This window comes from Moschus berezovskii, chromosome 3, assembly GCF_049115385.1.
Source record: "Moschus berezovskii isolate FMDL1 chromosome 3, NW_MosBer_1.0, whole genome shotgun sequence".
NCBI lineage: Eukaryota > Metazoa > Chordata > Mammalia > Artiodactyla > Moschidae > Moschus > Moschus berezovskii.
This window is the reverse complement of record NC_142462.1, coordinates 121,283,565-121,306,146: the sequence shown is the minus strand read 5'-3', so window position 1 is coordinate 121,306,146 and position 22,582 is coordinate 121,283,565. Positions and strand designations below refer to the sequence as shown.

The 22,582-nt window shown below is 46.6% G+C and overlaps 1 protein-coding gene across 1 annotated transcript in view; it reads right to left on the bottom strand.

Moving 5' to 3' along the window:
* The window catches only part of CNTNAP2 (contactin associated protein 2), a 1,655,962-nt gene that overhangs the window by 31,895 nt on the left and 1,601,485 nt on the right, over window positions 1-22,582 (bottom strand). Inside the window, exon 22 of the mRNA XM_055420199.2 lies at window positions 6,863-7,102. Within this exon, the coding sequence (XP_055276174.2) occupies window positions 6,863-7,102 (240 nt within the window). The remainder of the gene's footprint in view (window positions 1-6,862; window positions 7,103-22,582) is intronic.

Here is a 22,582-nt window from a genome sequence, read left to right as displayed (position 1 = left end):
AATGATCTGGTGAGCCCCTGTGAAGGCCAACATGTAGCAGCGCTCCAGGAGCCACAGGCTACAATGCAAATGGCATCCTCTGTAGTTGTGCATGCACAGCCTGACCAACCGTGGACGTCCCTCACTTTAAAAAGCAGTGATAGAGCCTAACAGGGGTGAGAGAGGCAATGAGCAGCTCAGTCAGTAGTGTTCCAGAGAGAAAAAGAGTCCTATTATGTGAAGCCAGCATACCGTGGAATCCATTCTCTGCCTTTATCATTTGATATCATCTAAGATATAAGAAAGAAGTACAAGGGAGCAGAAAGAACCTAAGACCAAAGGGTGGATGTCCGGAATTCTAGTTTCCAGGTCTCTGCAAAGCAAATACTCCAGTGTGACATGAAGTCAAGAGCCCTGAGTTGTTCACCGGGTTGTGTTACTTGCTCAGTCCTGTCCAGCTCTTTGTGGCCTCACGGACTGTAGCTCACCAGGCTTTGTCCACGTGATTCTCCAGGCAAGAATACTGGAGTGGGTTGCCATTCCCATCTCCAGGGGATCTTCCTGACCCAGGGATCGAACCCAGGTCTCCTGCACTGCAGGCAGATTCTTTACCATCTGAACCACCAGGGAAGCCCCAGTTGATCATGAAATTCCCTTTAATATTAAAGACACAGACACCCTATCTTCACAGCAAGAGGCATGCTTTATTTTAAAATAAACGCGCATACTTCATTTTAAAGCAGCATTTCCCCCCTCTGATATCCTTCCAAATTAAGCTTGCAATTGATTTAAAAAAACTGAATAATAATTTGGCATCATCCTCCAATTGAAGCTCCTTCTATAAAGATGCATTTTCATGGGAGGCCTTGAGTCTGACTCCTTGAGTCTGGATTTCTGGTTTGTTTCTTCAAGGTGTGCTTTTCCAGTTGTGGGTAGGCAGACTAGTTTTCCTCAAGTACAGATACAAACTCAAGTCTCCATAAGCTTTCTTATGAAATGGTCAGTGGAGCCCAATCTTTAGCAAGCTCACTGAAATAGCCTTTCAATTTCACCACCGAAGGACTTCATTGATTTTCATAAACTTGTTTCTGGGTATTTACTGTTCTTTTCTTTTGGTAACCTCACTTTGAAGGGTTTGCCAAGGGGGCCATTATTAAGCTCTCTTATTTAGTGATTGAGTGATTCTCCATCTTGCTATACATTAGAATCACCCGGGGGAAGTTTTACATCTCTGGCCATCTGTCTTTTACCCCCAGAGTATCTAATTTAACTGGTCAGAGGTGCAGCCTGGAAATCGTGAGTTTTAAAAGCTATAGATAGACTGCCTGATGAACTCTGGACGGAGGTTCGTGACATTGTACAGGAGACAGGGACTAAGACCATCCCCACGGAAAAGAAATGCAAAAAGCAAAATGTCTGTCTGAGGAGGCCTTACAAATAGCTGTGAAAAGAAGAGAAGTGAAAAGCAAAGGAGAAAAGGAAAGATATAAGCATCTGAATGCAGAGTTCCAAAGAATAGCAAGGAGAGATAAGAAAGCCTTCCTCAGCGATCAATGCAAAGAAATAGAGGAAAACAACAGAATAGGAAAAACAAGAGATCTCTTCAAGAAAATTAGAGATACCAAGGGAACATTTCATGCAAAGATGGGCTCGATAAAGGACAGAAATGGTATGGACCTAACAGAAGCAGAAGATATTAAGAAGAGGTGGCAAGAATACACAGAAGAACTGTATAAAAAAGATCTTCAAGATGAAGATAATCACGATGGTGTGATCACCTACCTGGAGCCAGACATCTTGGAATGTGAAGTCAAGTGGGCCTTAGAAAGCATCACTGCGAACAAAGCTAGTGGTGGTGATGGAATTCCAATTGAGCTATTTCAAATCCTGAAAGATGATGCTGTGAAAGTGCTGCACTCAATATGCCAGCAAATTTGGAAAACTCAGCAGTGGCCACAGGACTGGAAAAGGTCAGTCTTCATTCCAGTCCCAAAGAAAGGCAATGCCAAAAAATACTCAAACTACCACACAATTGCACTCATCTCCCACGCTAGTAAAGTCATGCTCAAAATTCTCCAAGCCAGGTTTCAGCAATATGTGAACCGTGAACTTCCAGATGTTCAAGCAGGTTTTAGAAAAGGCAGAGGAACCAGAGATCAAATTGCCAACATCCGCTAGATCATGGAGAAAGCAAGAGACTTCCAGAAAAACATCTATTTCTGCTTCATTGACTATGCCAAAACCTTTGACTGTGTGGATCACAATAAACTGTGGAGCATTCTGAAAGAGATGGGAATACCAGACCAACTGACCTGCCTGTTGAGAAACCTGTATGCAGGTCAGGAAGCAACAGTTAGAACTGGTCATGGAACAACAGACTGGTTCCAAATAGGAAAAGGAGTACGTCAAGGTTGTATATTGTCACCCTGCTTGTTTAATTTATATGCAGAGTATATCATGAGGAATGCTGGGCTGGAAGAAGCACCAGCTGGAATCAAGATTGCCGGGAAAAATATCAATAACCTCAGATATGCAGATGACACCACCCTTATGGCAGAAAGTGAAGAGGAACTCAAAAGCCTCTTGATGAAAGTGAAAGAGGAGAGTGAAAAGGTTGGCTTGAAGCTCAACATTCAGAAAACGAAGATCATGGCATCTGGTCCCATCACTTCATAGGAAATAGATGGAAAAACAGTGGAAACAGTGTCAGACTTTATTTTTTTGGGCTCCAAAATCACTGCGGATGCTGACTGCAGCCATGAAATTAAAAAACGCAAAAAAAAAAAAAATAAAAAAATAAAAAATGCTTACTCCTTGGAAGGAAAGTTATGACCAGCCTAGACAGCATATTAAAAAGCAGAGACATTACTTTGCCAACAAAGGTCTGTCTAGTCAAGGCTATGGTTTTTCCAGTGGTCATGTATGGATGTGAGGGTTGGACTGTGAAGAAAGCTAATCGCCGAAGAATTGATGCTTTTGAACTGTGGTGTTGGAGAAGACTCTTGAGAGTCCCTTGGACTGCAAGGAGATCCAACCAGTCCATTCTAGAGGAGATCAATCCTGGGTGTTCATTGGCAGGACTGATGCTAAAGCTGAAACTGCAATACTTTGGCCACCTCATGCGACGAGTTGACTCACTGGAAAAGACTCTGATGCTGGGAGGGATTGCGGGTGGGACGAGAAGGGGACGACAGAGAATGAGATGGCTGGATGGCATCACCGACTCAATGGACATGAGTTTGAGTGAACTCCGGGAGTTGGTGATGGACAGGGAGGCCTGGCGTGCTGTGATTCATGGGGTCGCAGAGTCAGACACGACTGAGTGACTGAACTGAACTGACTGAACTGAGGTGATGTGAAAAGGCATCTGAGAGAGAGGTGAGCACTTCTGACTGTTGTGTACATGATAAGTCATGGGGGAATCCGGCTCAAACGTAGGTGCCTATTCAGTGGGTCTGGAGTAGGGGCTGGGCTTTGCATTTCTCACAGGCTTCCAGGTCATACTCATACCACTGGTAAGGACCACACTTCTCAAGGCACCAGATTACACGGATCTCCTCCCAAACGTCCTCTAGTCAAACCCAGACTAAGGAGCTCTTCCCATCCTGTACCTGCACAGCCTCAAGTAACACACGATTTACAGCTATAAACGCATCTTTGTGTATGCACTGTTGTTTCATTTCTGAATATCTGATAGTGAGTCTCCTGAGTCATACAAGAAAGATTATCTAGAAAAGCAAAACCCCGGAATCAGAATTCAGAGTGACGAACTTAGGCTCACAAGAACTAGGCTGCAATTGCTGATGTGGGACCTACGAAGAACCCCAGAGTTGGTATGGAGATTATTTTAAGCCAAGGATATTTGGGATTTGACAGATGCAGAAAGAAATCTTTTGGGAACTTCCCATATCTGACTACAAATAGAATGAGACCATAAATCTCCGTTTCTGGGAGCTTTTAAGTCCCAGGAAGGAGGCCAAGAGCAAAGCTACCTGAAATCACCCTTTCCGGAGGGGGGGTGGTTTATGGCCTTGAAAAGGACAAAGACCATTCAAGCCAGCATGAACAAACATTATCACAAACTTTCTTATCTCCTGTTTTTCCTTTAGAAGCCTGTTTGTCCTTCCCAGAGGTTTCCCCCACCTTCTGTTTCTCGACGAAGCAATGTTTAGAGGAAAAGTCTGTCCTTCTAGACACTAGGCCTCTGGAATCTGATACTAAATATCTTCCCTTATATCTATTTCTTTCTCTGCCCCCTGTCCTCAGAGAAGGCAATGGCAAGCCACTCCAGTACTCTTGCCTAGAAAATCGCATGGACAGAGGAGCCTGGTGGGCTGCAGTCCATGGGGTCGCTACTAGTCGGACACGACTGAGCGACTTCACTTTCACTTTTCACTTTCACACATTGGAGAAGGAAATGGCAACCCACTCCAGTGTTTTTGCCTGGAGAATCCCAGGGACGGCGGGGCCTGGTCGGCTGCCGTCTGTGGGGTCGCACAGAGTCGGACACGACTGAGGCGACTTGGCGGCGGCGGCCCCCTGTCCAGCCCCCAACCCCCATTCTTTCTTTTTCCCACTCACCTAAAAGAAAAAAGATATTGTCTAAACAAGCCTTCTGTATCACATCTCACAAGTGGTTTTCTGTTCTCTTAATAAAGTTAGTGAGATGGAGACACACATTTCTTTATAAGCATTTATCCATTTCGGAAATTAACCTGGAATTCCAACTGTGGGATAAACTATGATGATGAGACTGACACAGCAAATGGTAAACACCAGGTAAGAACTTTCTGCCCAAGTACAGACAGAACATTTCCGCAAATGGACCTTGTGTTATAGGTCAGGCCACCATAATACCTGGGTTACAGACTTCTGATTTGAACATTGAAATGTTCCCTATACACATTACTACATCAATCAGAAGAATGAAAGTGTCATGTATAAGGCATGATTTCTTAAAAAATAAATGAACTTGGGACTTCCCTGGTGGCCCAGTGGGTAAGACTGCATTCTCAATGCAGGGGGCCCGGGTTCGATCCCTGGTCAGGGAACTAGTTCCCACACGCCAAGACTAAAGATCCGTGTGCCGCCAAATAAATAAACACGAAAAACAAGCAGCTCAAACTTTGGCCTTTAGCACTGGATCTCACAGACCATCAGGCAAATAATTTGCTAATTACGGCAAGAACAAATACGAACTCCTATTGGACCAAAGGAGCGTCTAGAGGCTTATTGAAGCTGATTTCTTGGCAGCCGACCGAGACCACACACGCTGATGGTCTCAAGCAGTGAGAAGCTGTAACAGCAATAGGAACCTGCCTATTTCAGCGCGTAGGCCTTGTCTCCACCCACCCGGGGATTTGGAAGAATCTATCTGAGAAGTGTCTGTCCTCCGCAGCCCTGATAAGGCCTTCTCCCATCTCATATCTTCACTGCTTTTCTTCTTTCAGCACCAGGACTGCTTTCCTTTGTTCAAGCCAGCCCACGAGGAAAAGCCAGCCGCCGTGTCATCCTAACAATGCTCGTAGAAGGGAATTCTTTTTAAGTGCTCCTGGCACACAGCATCCTCTCCATGGTGTTGGAACCCATGTGTGAGGGACAAAAAGGACTATTTAGTCTGTCTATTCTGACAACGGGGCAATTCTGGCTTCTTTTCGAAGCTTCACAATGCTTAGCAGGCAAATCCTGGCAAGAATTCATGATGACGAGAGATTCCTGGAAGCTGATAAATAACTGTGTTGGGGGGTGGAACATGTATAAGCAATCAAACACACGCTGTTTCCATGATGCACTGTTACAAATCAGAAGTTAGTGTCGGGGAGGACTAGAGAGCCTCGACTGGACACTCACACATCATAGCAAGTTGTGTCTAATATAATAATTGCAACCACTTTGTTAGTGTCATTGCAGCTAAATGGTCCAATTTGCTCCGTGTCGATGGCTCGCTCTGCCAAGTGTTTTAAATCCATCATCTTGCAAGGAATTCTCTAAGTTAGGTCTTCATTTCAGATGTGGGGAGACTGAGGAACGAGGTTAAGAAAACCGCTGGGCAGAGGCACTGAGGGTATCAGACCCCAGGCCTCCGCCCCTGCCTCGCCCCTTCCTGTCTTGGGCATCAGCAAAGTCAGTTGTCACTTTGGAGACTCATCAGAAGGTCTGGAGATGTCTCAGAGATCTCGCCCACTTCATACCTTAGGGGTGAAAAAGCAGAGACTTGGAGCGCTTACCCGACCATCTGGGTAGGGCAAGGAGGGGGACCCACAGGCTCCCCATCGCTCAGGGTCATGTAGTCACTGAATTTGCATCCAATTAATTCTGCAGCCGACCGCTGCATCCCTTCATTTTAGTGCTATGCTTTCAAACGACCAGTATTATTACCTGCAGAAGTGGTAAAAAACCGCTGAGCTTTCTCAGCCTACGTGCACCCCTTAAGCCTGGAAGGCTACAGGGTTGTGTGTATAAATACACTGTTGGAGAGGAACCTGACAGTTTCAGGTAATCTTTTAATATTAGAACATGGATGGTGGGGCTGCAAGGCAGCTGAGTCACAAAGGCAGAAGCAGGAAGTGATTTGATCAGATCATCCGACAGTCACGTTGAAGGCATCCATTTAGGCATCTCATTATTTCACCTAAATGCAGAAGAGTCAATAATGCAGTATTCCTTCCCTTCAACTTATTTACCTCTGGCCCTGAGCAAGAATACAGTGGTACGTTTTGAGCCCTGGAAGTGCTAAGTACTCTGTGTTCACACGTTCCTTCACTTACTTAATCCCTCAACTACATTACCAGCGATGTTCTGTTATTAATTCCCGTTTTACAGATGAGAAAACGGAGCCTAAAGAAATAAAGCGATCTACCCAAGTCAGGGCTTTGGACTTTACCTGAATCCAGGTGGTCCAAGTGCCAGGGGTCGGTGGCAGACGACATGGGTGACAGGGTGAGTGGGGAGGCCCCGCAATTGGACTCCACCAGCTCGCCCTGGACGTGCACGCGAGCTGAGGCGTTGGTCTGCCTCAGGGCCGCCTTGAGAGGGGCAATCTGGTTGAACTGGACTCTGGAGAGGCACCCGGTGAACCCCGGGGTGTTGTACTTGTGAATCTCTTGGTCGATCTTTCCTGTTTCTAAAAGAGAAAGAAAGAGAAAGTAAAGATTGTGTCCCACTCACTAATCACAGCTGTAGTATACTCTCGTCTTTGAATGTCTGTGTCCAAATCTTACTCCTGGCTTTCAGTTTAAGACACTATGTTCTTTCAGATGGAACATTAATGACTTGACAAGGCTTTACGGCTGGAGACTTCACTTTAAAAGGACCTTCTCTGTCACTGGAGAATGTGGTAAAACTATATTTGCTAAAATAAAATACATTCCTAATCACCTTCCAGCTACTCGAGATGCTGCTGAAACTAACACCACTCGCTCGGCTCTGACTGACTTTTGCCTCTTTTCTGATATTTCAGTCACTCTCATGTATCCTTCCCAGACCTCCTGGCAGATTAAGGTTTCCTTTTGTGCCTATTATTTTCTTCTTTAGAATTCTTAAAAAAAAAAAAAAAAAAAAAGAAAACATGATTCCTACAGCCTATAATCCCAGAGAAGGGACTGGTAACTCACTCTAGTATTCCTGCCTGGAGAATCCCATGGACAGAGCTTGGCGAGCTACAGTCCCTGGGGTTGCAAAGAATCCATTGGACACAACTGAGCGACAGCCTATAATCAGGCATTTTATTTTTTAGAATCCAGTCCTCTGGGAATTCTGAGGCTTCCAGAATCCCAGCTAGAGTGGGAAGGGCGTTTTGGGAGTCAGGAAAGTTTCCTAATTCAATCACAAACATACAAACGCATTTAAGAATCATCACCTCCCCTAAACTTGTAAGTTCAGCCTCTTCTCCTACACTAACATTCAAATCAGGGGTGAGTCTGGGTGGGGGCATTTCCAAAGTAGTGTTTGAATTAATATAAACACACACTGGGACTTCCCTGGTGGTCCAGTGGCTAAGACTCTGCACTCCCAATGCAGGGGGCTCCGGTTCAACCCCTGGTCAGGGAACTAGATCCCACATATCACAACTAAAACCTGGTGTAGCCAAATAAATAAATAAAAATAAATCACGCGGGCTTCCCTGGTGGTTCAGATGGTAAAGAATCTGCCTGCAATGAAGGAAATGATGCAGTTTGATACCTGGGTCAGAGAGATCCCCTGGAGAAGGGAATAGCAACCCACTCCAGTATACTTGCCTGGAGAATTCCACGGACAGAGGATCCTGGCTACAGTTCATGGGATCGCAAAGAGCTGGACATGACTGAGCGACTAAGCACTCACACACACACACACATCATACCAGTTAAACAAAAGCAAGTGTCTTCTTGACCATGGCCCTGGATTCTAGAATCTACCAAGCAGAATGAGTGTTGAAGGAGTCCTAGATCTTCCTACTCCGTGGTTCTTATCCGTGTGGCTCCTGGACCAGCACCATTAGCATCACCTGGGAAGGTGTTAAAAACTGGGAAGGTGTTAGCATCACCTGGGAAGGGTGTGGCCCAGCCCTTTGCATGTAAGCATGCCCACCAGGTGATCCTGATATCGTTAAGGTCTGAGAACCACAGCTAAACTATGGGCAATAATGAGGCAGGGCTGCAAACCCAGGGGGTGGGCAACCAGCCCTCCAGAGAAGAGCACCGAGCTTGTATTCCCGGTGGGAGACTATACTAACATGATGATAGTCTTTTAAATACAAGGACGAGGATGTGAGCTATTCACCCTTCTACTTGAACTGTGGAGAATAAAGACTTTGGGAAACAGGAGCTAGACACTTCTTTAAAAAGCTGGGTTTAGAGCAGGTGATGTTTCTAATGGGGGAATGAATACAGGTGAAATAGTCTCGTAAAAAAATTTATTCCCCCATTAATTAAAGAATAAATCAGTGGCGAAGGGAGCTTTCAGACCTCGAGGGCACAAGAAATGAATGTATTGATTATTCATCACATTAAAAAATCAGTGTATTGACTGACCTGCACTAGTCCCATGTAAATTTCGATTGGTAGAAGAGATGACCACAGGGGCGACGATGATGAAGACAGTAATTCTGGGGATGCTAACAGGGTCTCACTTAGACAAGTACATAAAGAAATTTTAATTAATGGTTCTCCATATTTTCCTCTTGCTGCAGATTTCAGTCTGTGACTCTGAGCTAAAGCACATTCCATTTAAGATGGAGAGGCAGGGAGCACCCGCCACTGTGTACACAAGTCCTGCCATCAGGATGTGTCCTGAGGGTTCCTCTGATGACCAGGAAGAGGCTCTGGTCCCACTGACACCTGCGCGGGCTTGTTCCCCTCTTCGTCCCTTGCGTTTTCCTCAAGGCTTGCAGGCTACATGGTGATCCATTCTTCGCCTCCTTGTCTATTGTTAGAATCCTTTGTTCTAGGTTCACCAACTTGCCTTCCAGGCAGACATTTCCAGTATTTGTTTTCTGCCTCCTCCCTCCGCATTGGTTCAGATGGTAAAGAATCTGCCTGCGATGCAGGGGACCTGGGTTTGATTCCTGGGTCGGGAAGATCCCCTGGAGAAGGGAATGGCAACCCACTCCAGTATTCTTGCCTGGAGAATCCCATTGACAGAGGAGCCTGGTGGGCTACAGTCCACGGGGTCGCAAAGAGTTGGACATGGCTGAGTGATGAACACTCACATCCTCCCTTCAGCGATCTGCCTTCCCCTGGAGCACCCTCACACCAAGGATACCCGTGAGGACTCTGATCCCAGGGTGGGGAGGAGGAGCTCAGTTCCCTGCTATCTCTCTGGCTTCATCCGTGGTGGTGGCGCCACAATAAATAGCCAATGGTGGCAAGAAGCTGGGAACGACCTCAGCCTCATCAGCTGCTTCCTGCCAATTAAAGGAGGGTCACTTTGGTCTGTCCAGCTTTGGAGTAGGGCTCCAGAAGGAAGATTCTGGGACTGGTGGCTACTGCCATCTTGTGGGACTTCAGGTCAGTTCCATTCAACCCACTTCATCACAGGTATTGGCTGTGTGGAGCAGAAGCAGGAAGGTAGACAAATACAAGGATTCACCCTGAGCAGCCCTCCTCCAGGGGATCTTCCCCACCCAGGGATTGAACCCACGTCTCTTACATCTCTTGTATTGGCAGGCGGGTTCTTTACCATTTGCGCCACCTGGGAAGTGGAGGAGGGCATGGCAACCCACTCCAGTCTTCCTGCCCGGAGAATCCTGTGGACAGAGGAGCCTGGTGGGCTACAGTCCATGGGGTCACACAGAGCTGGACACGACTGAGCACCCTGGGCAGCCCACAACCTCACTGGGGAAGAAGCATACAACCCGCTAACTTGACTTGTGAACACAAGCTGTCCAGTAACAAGAGTCAGTATTTGTTGAACCCTTAAAATGTGCTCAATGTTCCATGCAAACTGGGCATTTAATTCTTAGAAATACCCTTGGAGGAGGGAGCATTGCTGTCCCTGTGTAAGGTGTGAGGCAATGAGGCTTAAGATCCATCCCCTGCTGAGGCCAGGCAGACCCCAGGGCTTCAACCTCTACATTGTTCTGAGCAAACCTTGTGCTTGGCGAAATGATGAAAGTCTATCCCCTGGAGGAGGATATGGCACCTACTCCAGTATCTTGCCTGGGAAGTCCCATGGACAGAGGAGCCTGGTGGGCTGCAGTCCATGGGGTTACAAAGAGTTGGACACATCTGAGCAACTGAGCAAACATATGGTAAACCAGGGAGGCAGGTTTGCAAGGGGTTCTGGAAAGCACTTCAGGAGGAGTAACACTGCAACTAGGATTTTTTAGGTTTTTGTTTTTGGTGATAAGAACACTTAACGGAAAATTTACTCTCTTAACAAATGTTTATATATACAATACAGTCTTGTTAAACTTACAGGCACTCTGGGACTTCTTGCATAAGTGAAAATATGCACCTTTGACCGACATCTCCTGACCCAACCCCCCACCCCAGACCCTGGAAACCATGATTCCACTCTTGGCTTCTATGACCGACTATTTCAGATGCCTCATGTAAGTGCAATCATGCAGTATTTATTCTTGTGTCTAGTTTATTTCACTTGGCACAACATCCTCCAAGTTCATCCAGGTTGTAGCAAATGGCAGGATTTCCTTCTTTGTTAAGTCTGAATAATACCTCACTGTATATTTTATTTTCTTTATCCGTTCCTCTGTCAACAGACATTTAGGTTGTTTCCAGGCCTTGGCTACTGTGAATAGCGCTGCTTTGAACATGGGAGTGCAGATATCTGTAAGGTCTTGATTTCTTCAGTGAACATACCCAAAAGCAGAATTGCTGGATCCCATGGTAGTTCTATGTTTAACTTTTTGAGAAACCTCTGCACTATTTTTCATAGTGACTAAACAATCCCCCATTCCCACCAACGTCTCCACATCCTCACCAATGCTTGTTATCTTTTGTAGAACTAGGTTTCGAGAATGAAAGGAAAGAGAACTCCAGGTTGAGTCTTTTGTGAGGTTTTGGTTCTGGGACCTAGGGGCCTCATACAAGGTCAGAGCTCAAGGCCAGATTGGGAAAGACCTTGAAGATTGTGTTAAGCTGTTTGTATTTCAGTAAGAAACTCAACGATATTTAAGCTGCAGGGGATTGTGGTGGGAACCACGTTAACTATTAGATTAGAAAGATAATTCTAGGGGAGTATAGCCAGTGCTCTGAGCGGGTCTGCAAACACCCTGGGCACAGACGGGGGTTCTTCTCTTTGCAGTAGGGCCAAGGCAGAGCCGCGCGGTGGATGAAGTGCCCTGTTCTTCACCAGCATCCTCTTGTTTTTGCTCAGCAACTGCAGAACCTATGGAGATTCCGTTTTAGATTTGTTCCCTCTGCTAGAGATGTGGGTAAGAAACTTCTGATCCTGGCTACCTTTCATATGGTCCTTGACACAGTTTCCTAAACTTTAAGATGGACAGGCTTAGGACTTCCGTGGTGCTCTGGTGGCTAAGATTCCTTCCTCCCAAGGCAGGGAGCCCGGGTTCGATCCCTGGACAGGGAAGATTCCCACATGACAAAACTATTAAGAGTTGTGTAGTTAAATATATATACTTTTTTTTTTTTTTTTAGAAAGGGCAAGCTTCTGATCACACCGCAGAAGATGAGTAGTCTCAAAGTTGTATATACCTGATGGTCCCCAATTTACTGTGGGGTCCCCACTTCTTAAAGAGCTGTCCTCCCCTGTTTCCTTCTGACCTCAAAAGAGGGGTAAGTGACACAAGGCAGATGCCAGAGGGGAGCCCAAGGCAGCGGGTTCTGACGATGACCAGGAACCAGGGGAACAGAGGGCAGCAGGGCCTCGAGGGGCCAGGCTCTGCTTTAGCTTTTCCCCGTCTGTGCTTTCTCTCTATTGGGGAAACCCCCCAGGTTTCCACTGTTGTTCTTCTCCTAAAAGGCGGCTGGGTCACAAAGACAAGGGCTCTGATGCCCAGGAAAGCAGAACCAATACTTTCACACCTGGACAGTGTCTGGATGTGCTTCTAAAGACCCTTGGCTGAGAACCGTCCCCCCTGGGGGGCACGAATGCAACGGATGCTCTTGTCTCTTCAGGGCCAGATGGTTCCAACTCTGGACCATGTGATAATGACATTAAGAGCTTCCACTACAAACCAAAACTGGTACATGTGTGAGGTACTGTGCTGAGTACTTAAAAAATTACTTATTTGGCTACAAAAGGTCTTAGTCGTGGCACAAGGGACCTCTAGCTGTGGCGTGTGGGATCTAGTGCCCTGACCAGGGGCTGAACCCCAGGCCCACCGCCGTAGGAGCACGGAGTCGTAGCCACTGGACCACCAGGGAAGTCCCTGTTTAGTGCTTTTTATGCAGCATTCCACCGTTTTCTGACAAGCTTTTGCGCTAAACAGGATTATCCCCACTTCACAGATGGCATGGTTTCAAATTGTGGTGTTGGAGAAGACTCTTGAGAGTTCCTTGGACAGCAAGGAGATCAAGCCAGTCAATCCTAAAGAAATCAGTCCTAAAGGAAATCAATTCTGAATATTCTTTGGAAGGACTGATGCTGAAGCTGAAACTCCAATACTTTGGCCACCTGATGCAAAGAACTGACCCATTGGAAAAGACCCTGATGCTGGGAAAGATTGAAGGCAGGAGGAGAAGAGGGCAGCAGAGGATGAGACGGTTGGATGGCATCACTGACTCTATGGACATGAGTTTGAGCAAGCTCCAGGAGTTGGCGATGGACAGGGAACCCTGGCGTGCTGCAGTCCATGGGGTCGCAAAGAGTTGGACACAGCTGAGCAACAACAACACAGATGGGGAAACTAAGGCTCAGAGAAACTAAGGTTTTGTCAATGAATGAACATTTATGTTTCATACAAAAACAGAGAAGTCACACGTTTCATATTCTCCATTTCCCTCTGAAAAACAGACTATATTACGGAGTTGTATATTTGTTTGGATTTGGGGCATTTCTATTGAGGGACTCTTCATAAGAATGGCACGGTGGGGTTTCGTTTAAAAAAAAAATTAAATGGCTATTAGAGACTCCTTTAAGAGCGCTGTCTCAGTAGTGAGTGGGCCAATGATAAAGACTTTTTGAAATGCTGTGAACTGACGTCAGAGCTGTTCCAGCATCGGTCGAAGCAACAGTGAGTTCTGTAAACACTGGTCTGGGGTAAACATCTGTACTATTTAAGGACATCTAAGAAATGACGGCAACACCATCGCCGCAGAGCCTCTGAGCTCACTGAAACTAAACTCTGTTAATCTGTGAGACTGACTGCACTGGTGCTCTCAGTTCAGTTCAGTTCAGTCGCTCAGTCGTGTCTGACTCTCCGCGACCCCATGAATCACAGCACACCAGGCCTCCCTGTCCATCATCAACTCCCGGAGTACACTCAAACTCATGTCCACAGAGTCGGTGATGCCATCCAGCCATCTCATTCTCCGTCGTCCCCTTCTCCTCCCGCCCCCAATCCCTCCCAGCATCAGACTCTTTTCCAGTGAGTCAGCTCGTTGCATGAGGTGGCCAAAGTATTGGAGTTTCAGCTTTAGCATCAGTCCCTCCAATGAACACCCAGGGTGTTCTAGTGAAACCAAATATTAAAATATGATTTACTGTAAGAAGCTACATTCTGTGTGGAGATGTCTTGGCTGAGGGCTAATCTGGGGGAAAACCTGCTCAAAGTATGCAAATTTCAGAAATGCAGCGCAGTCACTCCTGAAATTAAGTTCTCAAGCTGTCGTTAGTACTTTAATGTCTTGTATTCATGGTGATATGGATTATAGAAAATAGCCCATTTAAAATACCGATGCAATTCCAGGTGAAACCTTAAAATGAAATGCTCTTGATAATACTTTTAAGGAGAGTGCAGCAATTACACCGTAAGGCATTAGCATGCTTTCCAGGCTCTTTCTTACTCGGTTGCTGAATACCGAGTGACAGGCAGGGGTGTTGAGAAATGAGAAGAGGAAAGGGCACTTGAGGAGCAAGAAATGTGGGGAGAAGGAAGCCAGCCCGGTCGAGGACCTGTCTGTGTGAGGACCTGGAGAACACCCAGGAGCCTCCCCAGCGACGGGACACGCATTCCGATCCGACTCACAGAGACATTTCTCATTTCCCTTCATGATGACTCAAAACGCATCTATATAGGCTTCTTGAGTATCCCATGGGATCTATTCACTGGCTGACTTTTGTTGGGTTTTATACTTTTTAGAATTTTCTATCAAAATTCCTTTCTTGGGGGATGTGATATTATGAAACATGAAATATCACCATTAACTTAATGTTTTATTTTTTATGAAACAGAGCCAAGAGATCTTAGAAGGCTGATGAGACCTGACGTAAGGCTTTTGCTAAGGCTCTGCTTGTGCCCCTCACTGTGCCAGGGGTTGAGGGGGTCAGCCTTTTAGAATCTGGGGGATCAGAACGGATGGCAGACCTCCCCTTTGCTCTGTAGAGACCATGGGTACCGTCGGCCCAAAGCATCGTCCCTCCTCTAGTCCTGCCCTCAACTCTCGGGAGGAATATGTCCCACTGACGGCACTGGAGGTGGTTTCAGGTTACTCACAGACTGGATGTTAAATAACATCCAATCTCAGGGTGACAAACCTAAATTCCTCTCAATTGTCTTTCCATCCTTCAAAGAGAGGGTCTTAGGTTGGCGCCGGTTGGGACTGGACTGTATTTTCTGCCACCCATACCTGCTATTTTCCCTTTTTAACAAAGAAAGAATGGAACTGGATACTTCTGGAGGCAAGAGTATAGAATGTCACATAGCAAGCACTACGGGTATTTCATGATCACATTACAAAATTTCCAAAGGAAATGATAAACATTTTCCTTTTAGCATGTGTGCCAAGTTGCTTCAGTCATGTCTGGCTCTTTGCAACCCTGTGGGCCATAGCCTGCCATGCTCCTCTGTCCATGGGATTCTCCAGGTAAAAATACTGGGATGGGTTGCCATGCCCCCTCCAGGCGATCTTCCCAACCCAGGGATTGAACCCATGTCTCTTACGTCTCCTGAATTGGCAGGTGGGCTCTTTAACACTAGTGCCAACGGGGAAGTCCTTTTAGCACAGATTTAAGCTTCCCAGATAGCTCAGTTGGTTAAAGAATCCACCTGCAATGCAGGAGACACAGGTTCAATTCCTGGGTCAGGAAGATCCGCTGGAGAAGGGATAGGCTACCCACTCCAGTATTCTTTGCTTCCCTTGTGGCTCAGCTGGTAAAGAATCCACCTGCAATGTGAGAGACATGGGTTCGATCCCTGGATTGGGAAGATCCCCCAGAGAAGAGAAAGGCTACCCACTCCAGTATTCTTGCCTGGAGAATTCCATGGACTGTATAGTCCATGTGGTTGCAAAGAGTCGGACGCGACTAAGCAACTTTCACTTTCACTAAGTAAAAAATGGTAAGTCCATTTAAAGAAAAGTATTAATAAATAACAGTAATGTCTGTAAATGGAAATGGAAAATATGTAACCGGAAATGGCAAAAATTATACCATTGGTCCTTGACCTCTCGATTCTTGTGTTAGTGGCCTCTGTTCCCTTCAGATGGAAATCCACCTTCCTCCCTGACAGCCATGATTCTCCATCACTTAGAACACTGTGGTCCCCCTGCCCTTCAAAAGGCGGGCTCCGAATGGCTCCCCCTCAGATCCTGCTCCTGGCTCTAACCACTTGGCCCAGGCATGCTCATTCCCTACCCTTATGGGCCAAAAACCTGAATTTGTGCCTCTACTGGATGTACAGTTTCCGTGGGAGCTAACGTCGCTAATTTAGTCCCTGTGTCCCACGGACAGTCTACACTTGGCATGAAACAATCGGCCGTGACTTCCTGCTGACCACATCAAAACCCTGCCTTAAATGTCCGTCATGCAGTTTGCTTGTGCCAGAAGGGCCGAGCACTCTGGAAATTCAGGCACAGCAAGGTTCACTGGGGGCCAGAGTTCATCAGCCTCATGGGGCAAAGAGCTGTGAAACGCGGCCTTGAGAGAGGCAGGGGAAGCAGTGAATTTAGATCCAGTAGGTCACTGTATATTTATTTCCAGAAGTACTATTACCTGAAATCTGTCCCTCTAACTGAGAACGCACTGGTCTCTGAAAATACTACCGTGTGGCTCTTAAACCGACTCTTCGGCTAAAGGTGCATATCTGCTGTTACATAAACCCTCTAGAGCATGGCTGTATGGGACCTAATGAAATGCGTAAGTGGGTTTGAAATCACTGCTAGGCTGAAGATGTAAATAATCCTTGGAAAATCAGGCTGGTCTGAGGTTGGTGAGCAGTCATCTGGTGTAGACTTGAAAACATGAGCAGGTCCCGCGGGGCTGGCAGCCACCCTAGGTGGGGAGGGGACCCTCGGGTTAGTGCTGAGCACCTGGGTTTCACCTGAAAGTGCAGCTGGTGTGGGTATGAGGGTGGCTGCAAGCTTCCCATTCGGCCATAACGGAAGCCTGAGTGGCTTTCAGAATGTATTATTCCTAGAATAAACAAGTGGGAAGCAATGGAAACAAAAAGATCGCCCCCCAAACCCCAACCGAAAAAGTCAAAAGCATTAATCTAAAAAAGCAAAACCAAACCAAATAAACCTCATTCCTCAATTCCAACATGATTAAGTCATAAACACTAGGCAGGGCCCTGAAATGCTGGAATCTAGGTTCAGCCTCAGCTCCTGTCCTTACAGGCAACGTGTTTTGATCAGTGACGTCTTGCTGACCAGCTGCCTTTCAGAAGATGAACAACTAGAATTAAATCCACATACCTAATTGATGTATAAATTATGCACCCTGACATTTTATTAATCCCTGAAAGAAAGACACTAATGAGATTTCGTTGTATCTATCATATGCTTTCTCTTTTATGAAGGAAGGCGGGACTAAGATATGCAGGTGTAATTTAAATGGCCTCACTGGAAAAGAGTCTGATGCTGGGAAAGGTTGGGGGCGGGAGTAGAAGGGGTCGACCGAGAATGAGATGGCTGGATGGCATCACCGACTCTGTGGACATGACTTTGAGTGAACTCCGGGAGTTGGTGATGGACAGGGAGGCCTGGCGTGCTGTGATTCATGGGGTCGTGGAGAGTCGGACACGACTGAACTGAACTGAACTGAACTGATCTGTGACATATGCCAACTCGATTACAGATGGCAATCTGCAGGCAGAAGCAGAGCCTTCTGTCCCTCCTACATTGTCTGTGCAACATTTCAGTCTGTAAATCCTTGCCCAAGGACTGAGAAGACCAAGTTGTATTTTTTTTCCAGAAACATCAGGAACAAATGTCTTAATGGGAAAATGGTAGCTTACTGTACTCTTTTGCAAAGACAGACTAGTACATTTGTATTTGTATAAACTGATCACAGTCCCTCAGCTTTGGGGGACAGAGCTATGAATAGAGAAATATAGATCTATGTCTCTATATAAAGAATACAGATGTAAAGATACACAGATGTGTGTGTGCATACCTACATCTATATGTGTGTGTCTATACAGAAGCAGACGTGAATATGTAAACACACAGACATAGGTTAAAACTGTCATCCTCACTCCTAAAATCTAGCTTGAAAATGGCAAACTTTTTGTGACTGCTAGTCAATATAATACCCTTGTTACGGCAGAAACCAACACAATATTGTAAAGCAATTATCCTCCAAAGAAAAACAAATAAATTTAAAATATATAACACAGCTGTGATTTCAATATGAAGGGAATGATATGATCCTTGCTAAAAAACAAAAGACCCAACATGGAGTCAATTATGCTGAGCTCCAGGTCACCAAACCGAGACTTAAACTTCATCACAGTATTGGCTCTGTTAGCAGTGGAATCTTAAACCATTCCATCAGGAATCACCTGATCAGCGCCAGTTAGGTAATCTGTTTGACTGACCCATGACATTCTCTAAAGGAAAGTAACTTTGAAATAACCAACCTGTCTTTTTGCCAGTATAATCTCAGTGTTCCCACTCTGTTCTACCTATAAACAGACTTTCACTTTATACAGATTCTTAGTGCTTTTTATCTGCTAGATTGAAATGCTGCTGGTTCAAATCAATTTTTGCTCAAAACACTCTTAAAAATTTTAATATGCGTCAGTTTACCATTTAAAATCCCTTAGGTGTTTCCAAAGCAACAGACATTTGGCTTCACACAGAGGTCACCCATTGAAATATGGTTTTCCACTTTTCCCTGAATATTTTAGGTTGTCAGACGTGAGGCAGAAAGCTGGGTTCTGCAGCCTCGGGTGCCCTGCCGACATGCACGATTTTTCCAGGCAAAGAATAACAAGCTCTGCTGAAAGTGACAAGACCTTTCAGAAAAGTGGACGTACCCCCATCAGTCAAACCACAGAGCTGCATGTGGTGCTCTAGTTCATTAGAGATGCAGGCTGGTTTTTACCTCTCAAAGTCTCAGTAAATACAGGCTATGTGCCCAGCTACCTGCTATTGGAGAACAGAACACACTTGTATGGCCTGAAAGTCCCACAAGCTGGAAATGAAAGAACTTCTTACTCATTGGGTTTCATTCCATGTTTGCTTAAGAAAAATTTTTTTTTAAATTATTTTATTTATTTTTGGCTGAGTCTTCATTGCTGCACAAGGGCTTCCTCTAGTTGGGGCTGAGCTGGGGCCACTCTAGTGTCTGGGCACCAGCTTCTAATCATGGAGCACAGGCTCTAGGGTGGGGACATGGGCTCCATGGTTGTGGTTGAATGGGCCTAGTTACTCAGCGGCGTGTGGAATCCTCCCTGACCACGGGTTGAACCAGTGTCCCCTGCATGGTGAGGCAGATTCTTAACCACTGGACCACCAGGAAGGCCTCCGTGTCTGCTTTGGCATCGTAACGTGTAAGCAGCAGAAACAGAATGCTGTGTGCAAAATGACAGAACTGCATGCCCCGCTTCGGCTAAAGCTGTCCTTGGTGTTTCAGCTTTGGAAAACCCTACCAGACTGTAGCCGACACTGCAAGGAAAGTGGCGTCAGCTCCTAAGTTTCTTCCCTAGGTCTTCTCCCAAACATTGATGAGTGCTCCAGCCACGACCAGCCCATGGTCAGTTGAAGCTAACTCCATGGGGAGTAGGGGAATTTGGGGCAACCAGAAGAGGAGGGAAGGGCTCTGACCTCATACACATTGAGAGCCGAATAAAGAAGTACAGGCTAGGGACTCCCCTGGTGGTCCAGTGGCTAAGACTCCACACTCCCAAATGCAGGGGCCCGGGTTCCATCCCCAGTCAGGGAACTAGATCCCTTGTGCCACACCTAAGACCTGGTGAAGTCAAATAAATACATAAATAATTTTTAAAAAAGAAGTACAGGCTAGGAAAAGCATCAGAAACATTTGAAAAAAATGAATGTATTTCCCTATAGTGTCAAATTGAACGATTCAGTAAAACAAAAAGTGGTTTCCTTCCCTAGTTCTCAGTATTCTAATTCCTACCCCAGGAGGCCACTACAGCCATCTTACCCAAGAGAAGAAAATCCTTCAAGGACTAAGATTACAGGACAGTGTAAACATGAAAGCATTTGGAAACAGACACCGGGGCAGGGGTGGAGGGCGGTGGAGGTCCCAGGGTGATGAGACTGTTAGGAGCACACAGAAAGAGAGGGGTGCCCTGCTGCCAGAAAGAGCCCTGGGGTGGGTCCCCTCAATTTGCTCAGCATGCTGTATAACTAACATAAGAAAGAACTCACACCTTGGGTCTCTGATGTATGAAATGCCATCTAGAAGATGGAGCCTAAATGCTCTGAGGCTGAACCCCAAACTGGACTGGATCAGTACTCGAATCTGAACTCTACAACTGTAACTGCCCAGGACACCTCGGGGTCCCCTCGGGGGTCCAGACCTGGATGCTGGAGTTAGGACGTGGCCGGGCAGGCCTGTGGGTATCTGAGTGTATTCCTAGCACCAGCGCCTTTTCCTCCGCAGTTCCTCTAAAACCAACACCCTTATTTTCAGCTTGGAGTAACAGCCTATGAGGTTGGGGAACACGGGCAGAGGCTATCAACATTCAGCATGCTCTTAGGTATCTCATGACATTTTCATGGTCAAGGCAGGTCTGCATGGACTCACGATTGTATGAGTAGCATTTTAAATGTAGATTTATGAGGAGATGAACAGTGGGGGAAATTAGGTCAACGGTGGATGTTGGCCTCTGCTCACAGTGCCACTGGCTTACCAGGCGGTGCTAATGGCAAAGAACCCGCCTGCCAATGCAGGGGATGCAAGAGACACGGGTTTGATCCCTGGGTTGGGAAGATCCCCTGGAGGAGGAAATGGCAACCCACTCCAGTAGTCTTGCTTGGAGAATCCCGTGGGCAGAGGAGCCTGGTGGGCTACAGTCCATGGGGGTCACAAAGAGACACAACTGAAGTGACTTAGCATGTACTGATGTTAGCTTCAGGGGAAAATTTTAGGGGTAGGATTCCCAGTTGACATTTTATTATTAATGCTTTGGCCATTTGGATAAGGACATCCACGGCATATTGATCAGTGTGTCCCATAGCATTTAGTGGAAAGGCGTTTCTCTATATAAGATGACAGGATTATGACCCAAAGGGATACTAAGGGGCTGAAATGACGGCCTGGATCTGACTAGAGAGGTTGAGCGGACACAAGTGCTTACTTTCTATAGCTGGACACACCACCCTCCCCCATCACCATCAACATCAAGTTGGACAGGACACACTTGATGACAGCAGAGACCCCTCTTTCCTCCCTCCCCCGCCCCAGTCCGACAGGAGGAGGCATTTTAATCACGAGCACTCCAGGAGTTAGGAGTGAGACGGGGTTGTGTCAGGGAAAGGATGGAGTGCCGATTCTCGCCCAGGAGGTGGCTTATGAGACTGTCCATACAGGGGTCAGAATAAGCCCGGAGAGGTGCTAAGTTCAGGACGGATCATTCTGAACCAGGCAGCGATAATCAGTTAGGGTGTGTACAGTGGAGGCCACCACCCTTGAAGCCACATCTCCTATGACAGAGATGAAGGAACTGCAAAGGCCTACTACCTGATGTTCGGATCATGGACCGCTTCCCGGGTGGTTCAGTTCAGTCACTCAGTCGTGTCCGGCTCTTTGAGACCCCATGGACGGCAGCACGCCAGGCTTCTTGTCCATCACCAACTCCCAGAACTTACTCAAACTCATGTCCATTGAGTCGGTAATGCCATCCAACCATCTCATCATCTGCCATCCCTTTCTCCTCCTGCCTTCAATCTTTCCCAGGTGGTACTATTGGTAAAGAACCCACCTGCCGATACAGGTGACTTAAGAGACACGGGTTCAGTCCCTGGGTTGGGAAGATCCCTTGGAGTAGGAAATGCAACCCACTCCAGTATTCTTGCCTAGAGAATCCACATGCACAGAGGGGCCCAGCAGGCTGCGGTTCATAGGGTTGCAAAGATTCGGACGCGACTGAAGCGACTTCGTACGCACGTGGCCCTGTAACTGAAGCCTCAGCCCCGTGTGGACTATGAGTTACTCCCGATGACTCTGGTCTAGACTATTTCAAGTGCAGAAGCAAAGCGAGGGTAGAGCTAATGTGAAGAAGGCGCTGAGCCCGCATCTGTCGCCAATTTACCTAAATCAAGTGACCTCGGGGACTCAGGCGGGGTTTACAGGTCTGTTGGTTTTCCTTTTCCTTTGAACGAAGGACTGGGGCCTCTCTGTGCAGTGTTTTCCGGGAGGCCTTCGTTTCAGCTCCGGCTGTGCGAGCTGCGTGCAGTCTCCCAGCGGGGCACCTCTCTCATGCAGTCATTACCTCTCCTCTCCCGGAGCCCTGAACCTCCCGACAGCGACAGCGCTTCTGTCTCCACTTCAAAAGGTGCGAATTACAGCGGCCGCAGCACCTTGAGAAAACGCATTTTCCCAGCACTGTCAGTCATTTTCTCTCGGCATCACGCTGCGTGCTTTGTTGCAGAGATGGTCGGAGCTTAAGGTATTTTATGGGGCAATGGCATTCATCTTTCTTCTACGATATGTTATTGTGAACCCTAGGCATATTGGGAAAATGGAACCAGCCTGGAAGAGCTGCTTTTTTTTCTGGATAACTGAGGATTTAACTCTCTGGCATGAGCACACTGCAGGTTTCCCACGGAATTATGTATCTCGAAGGCTT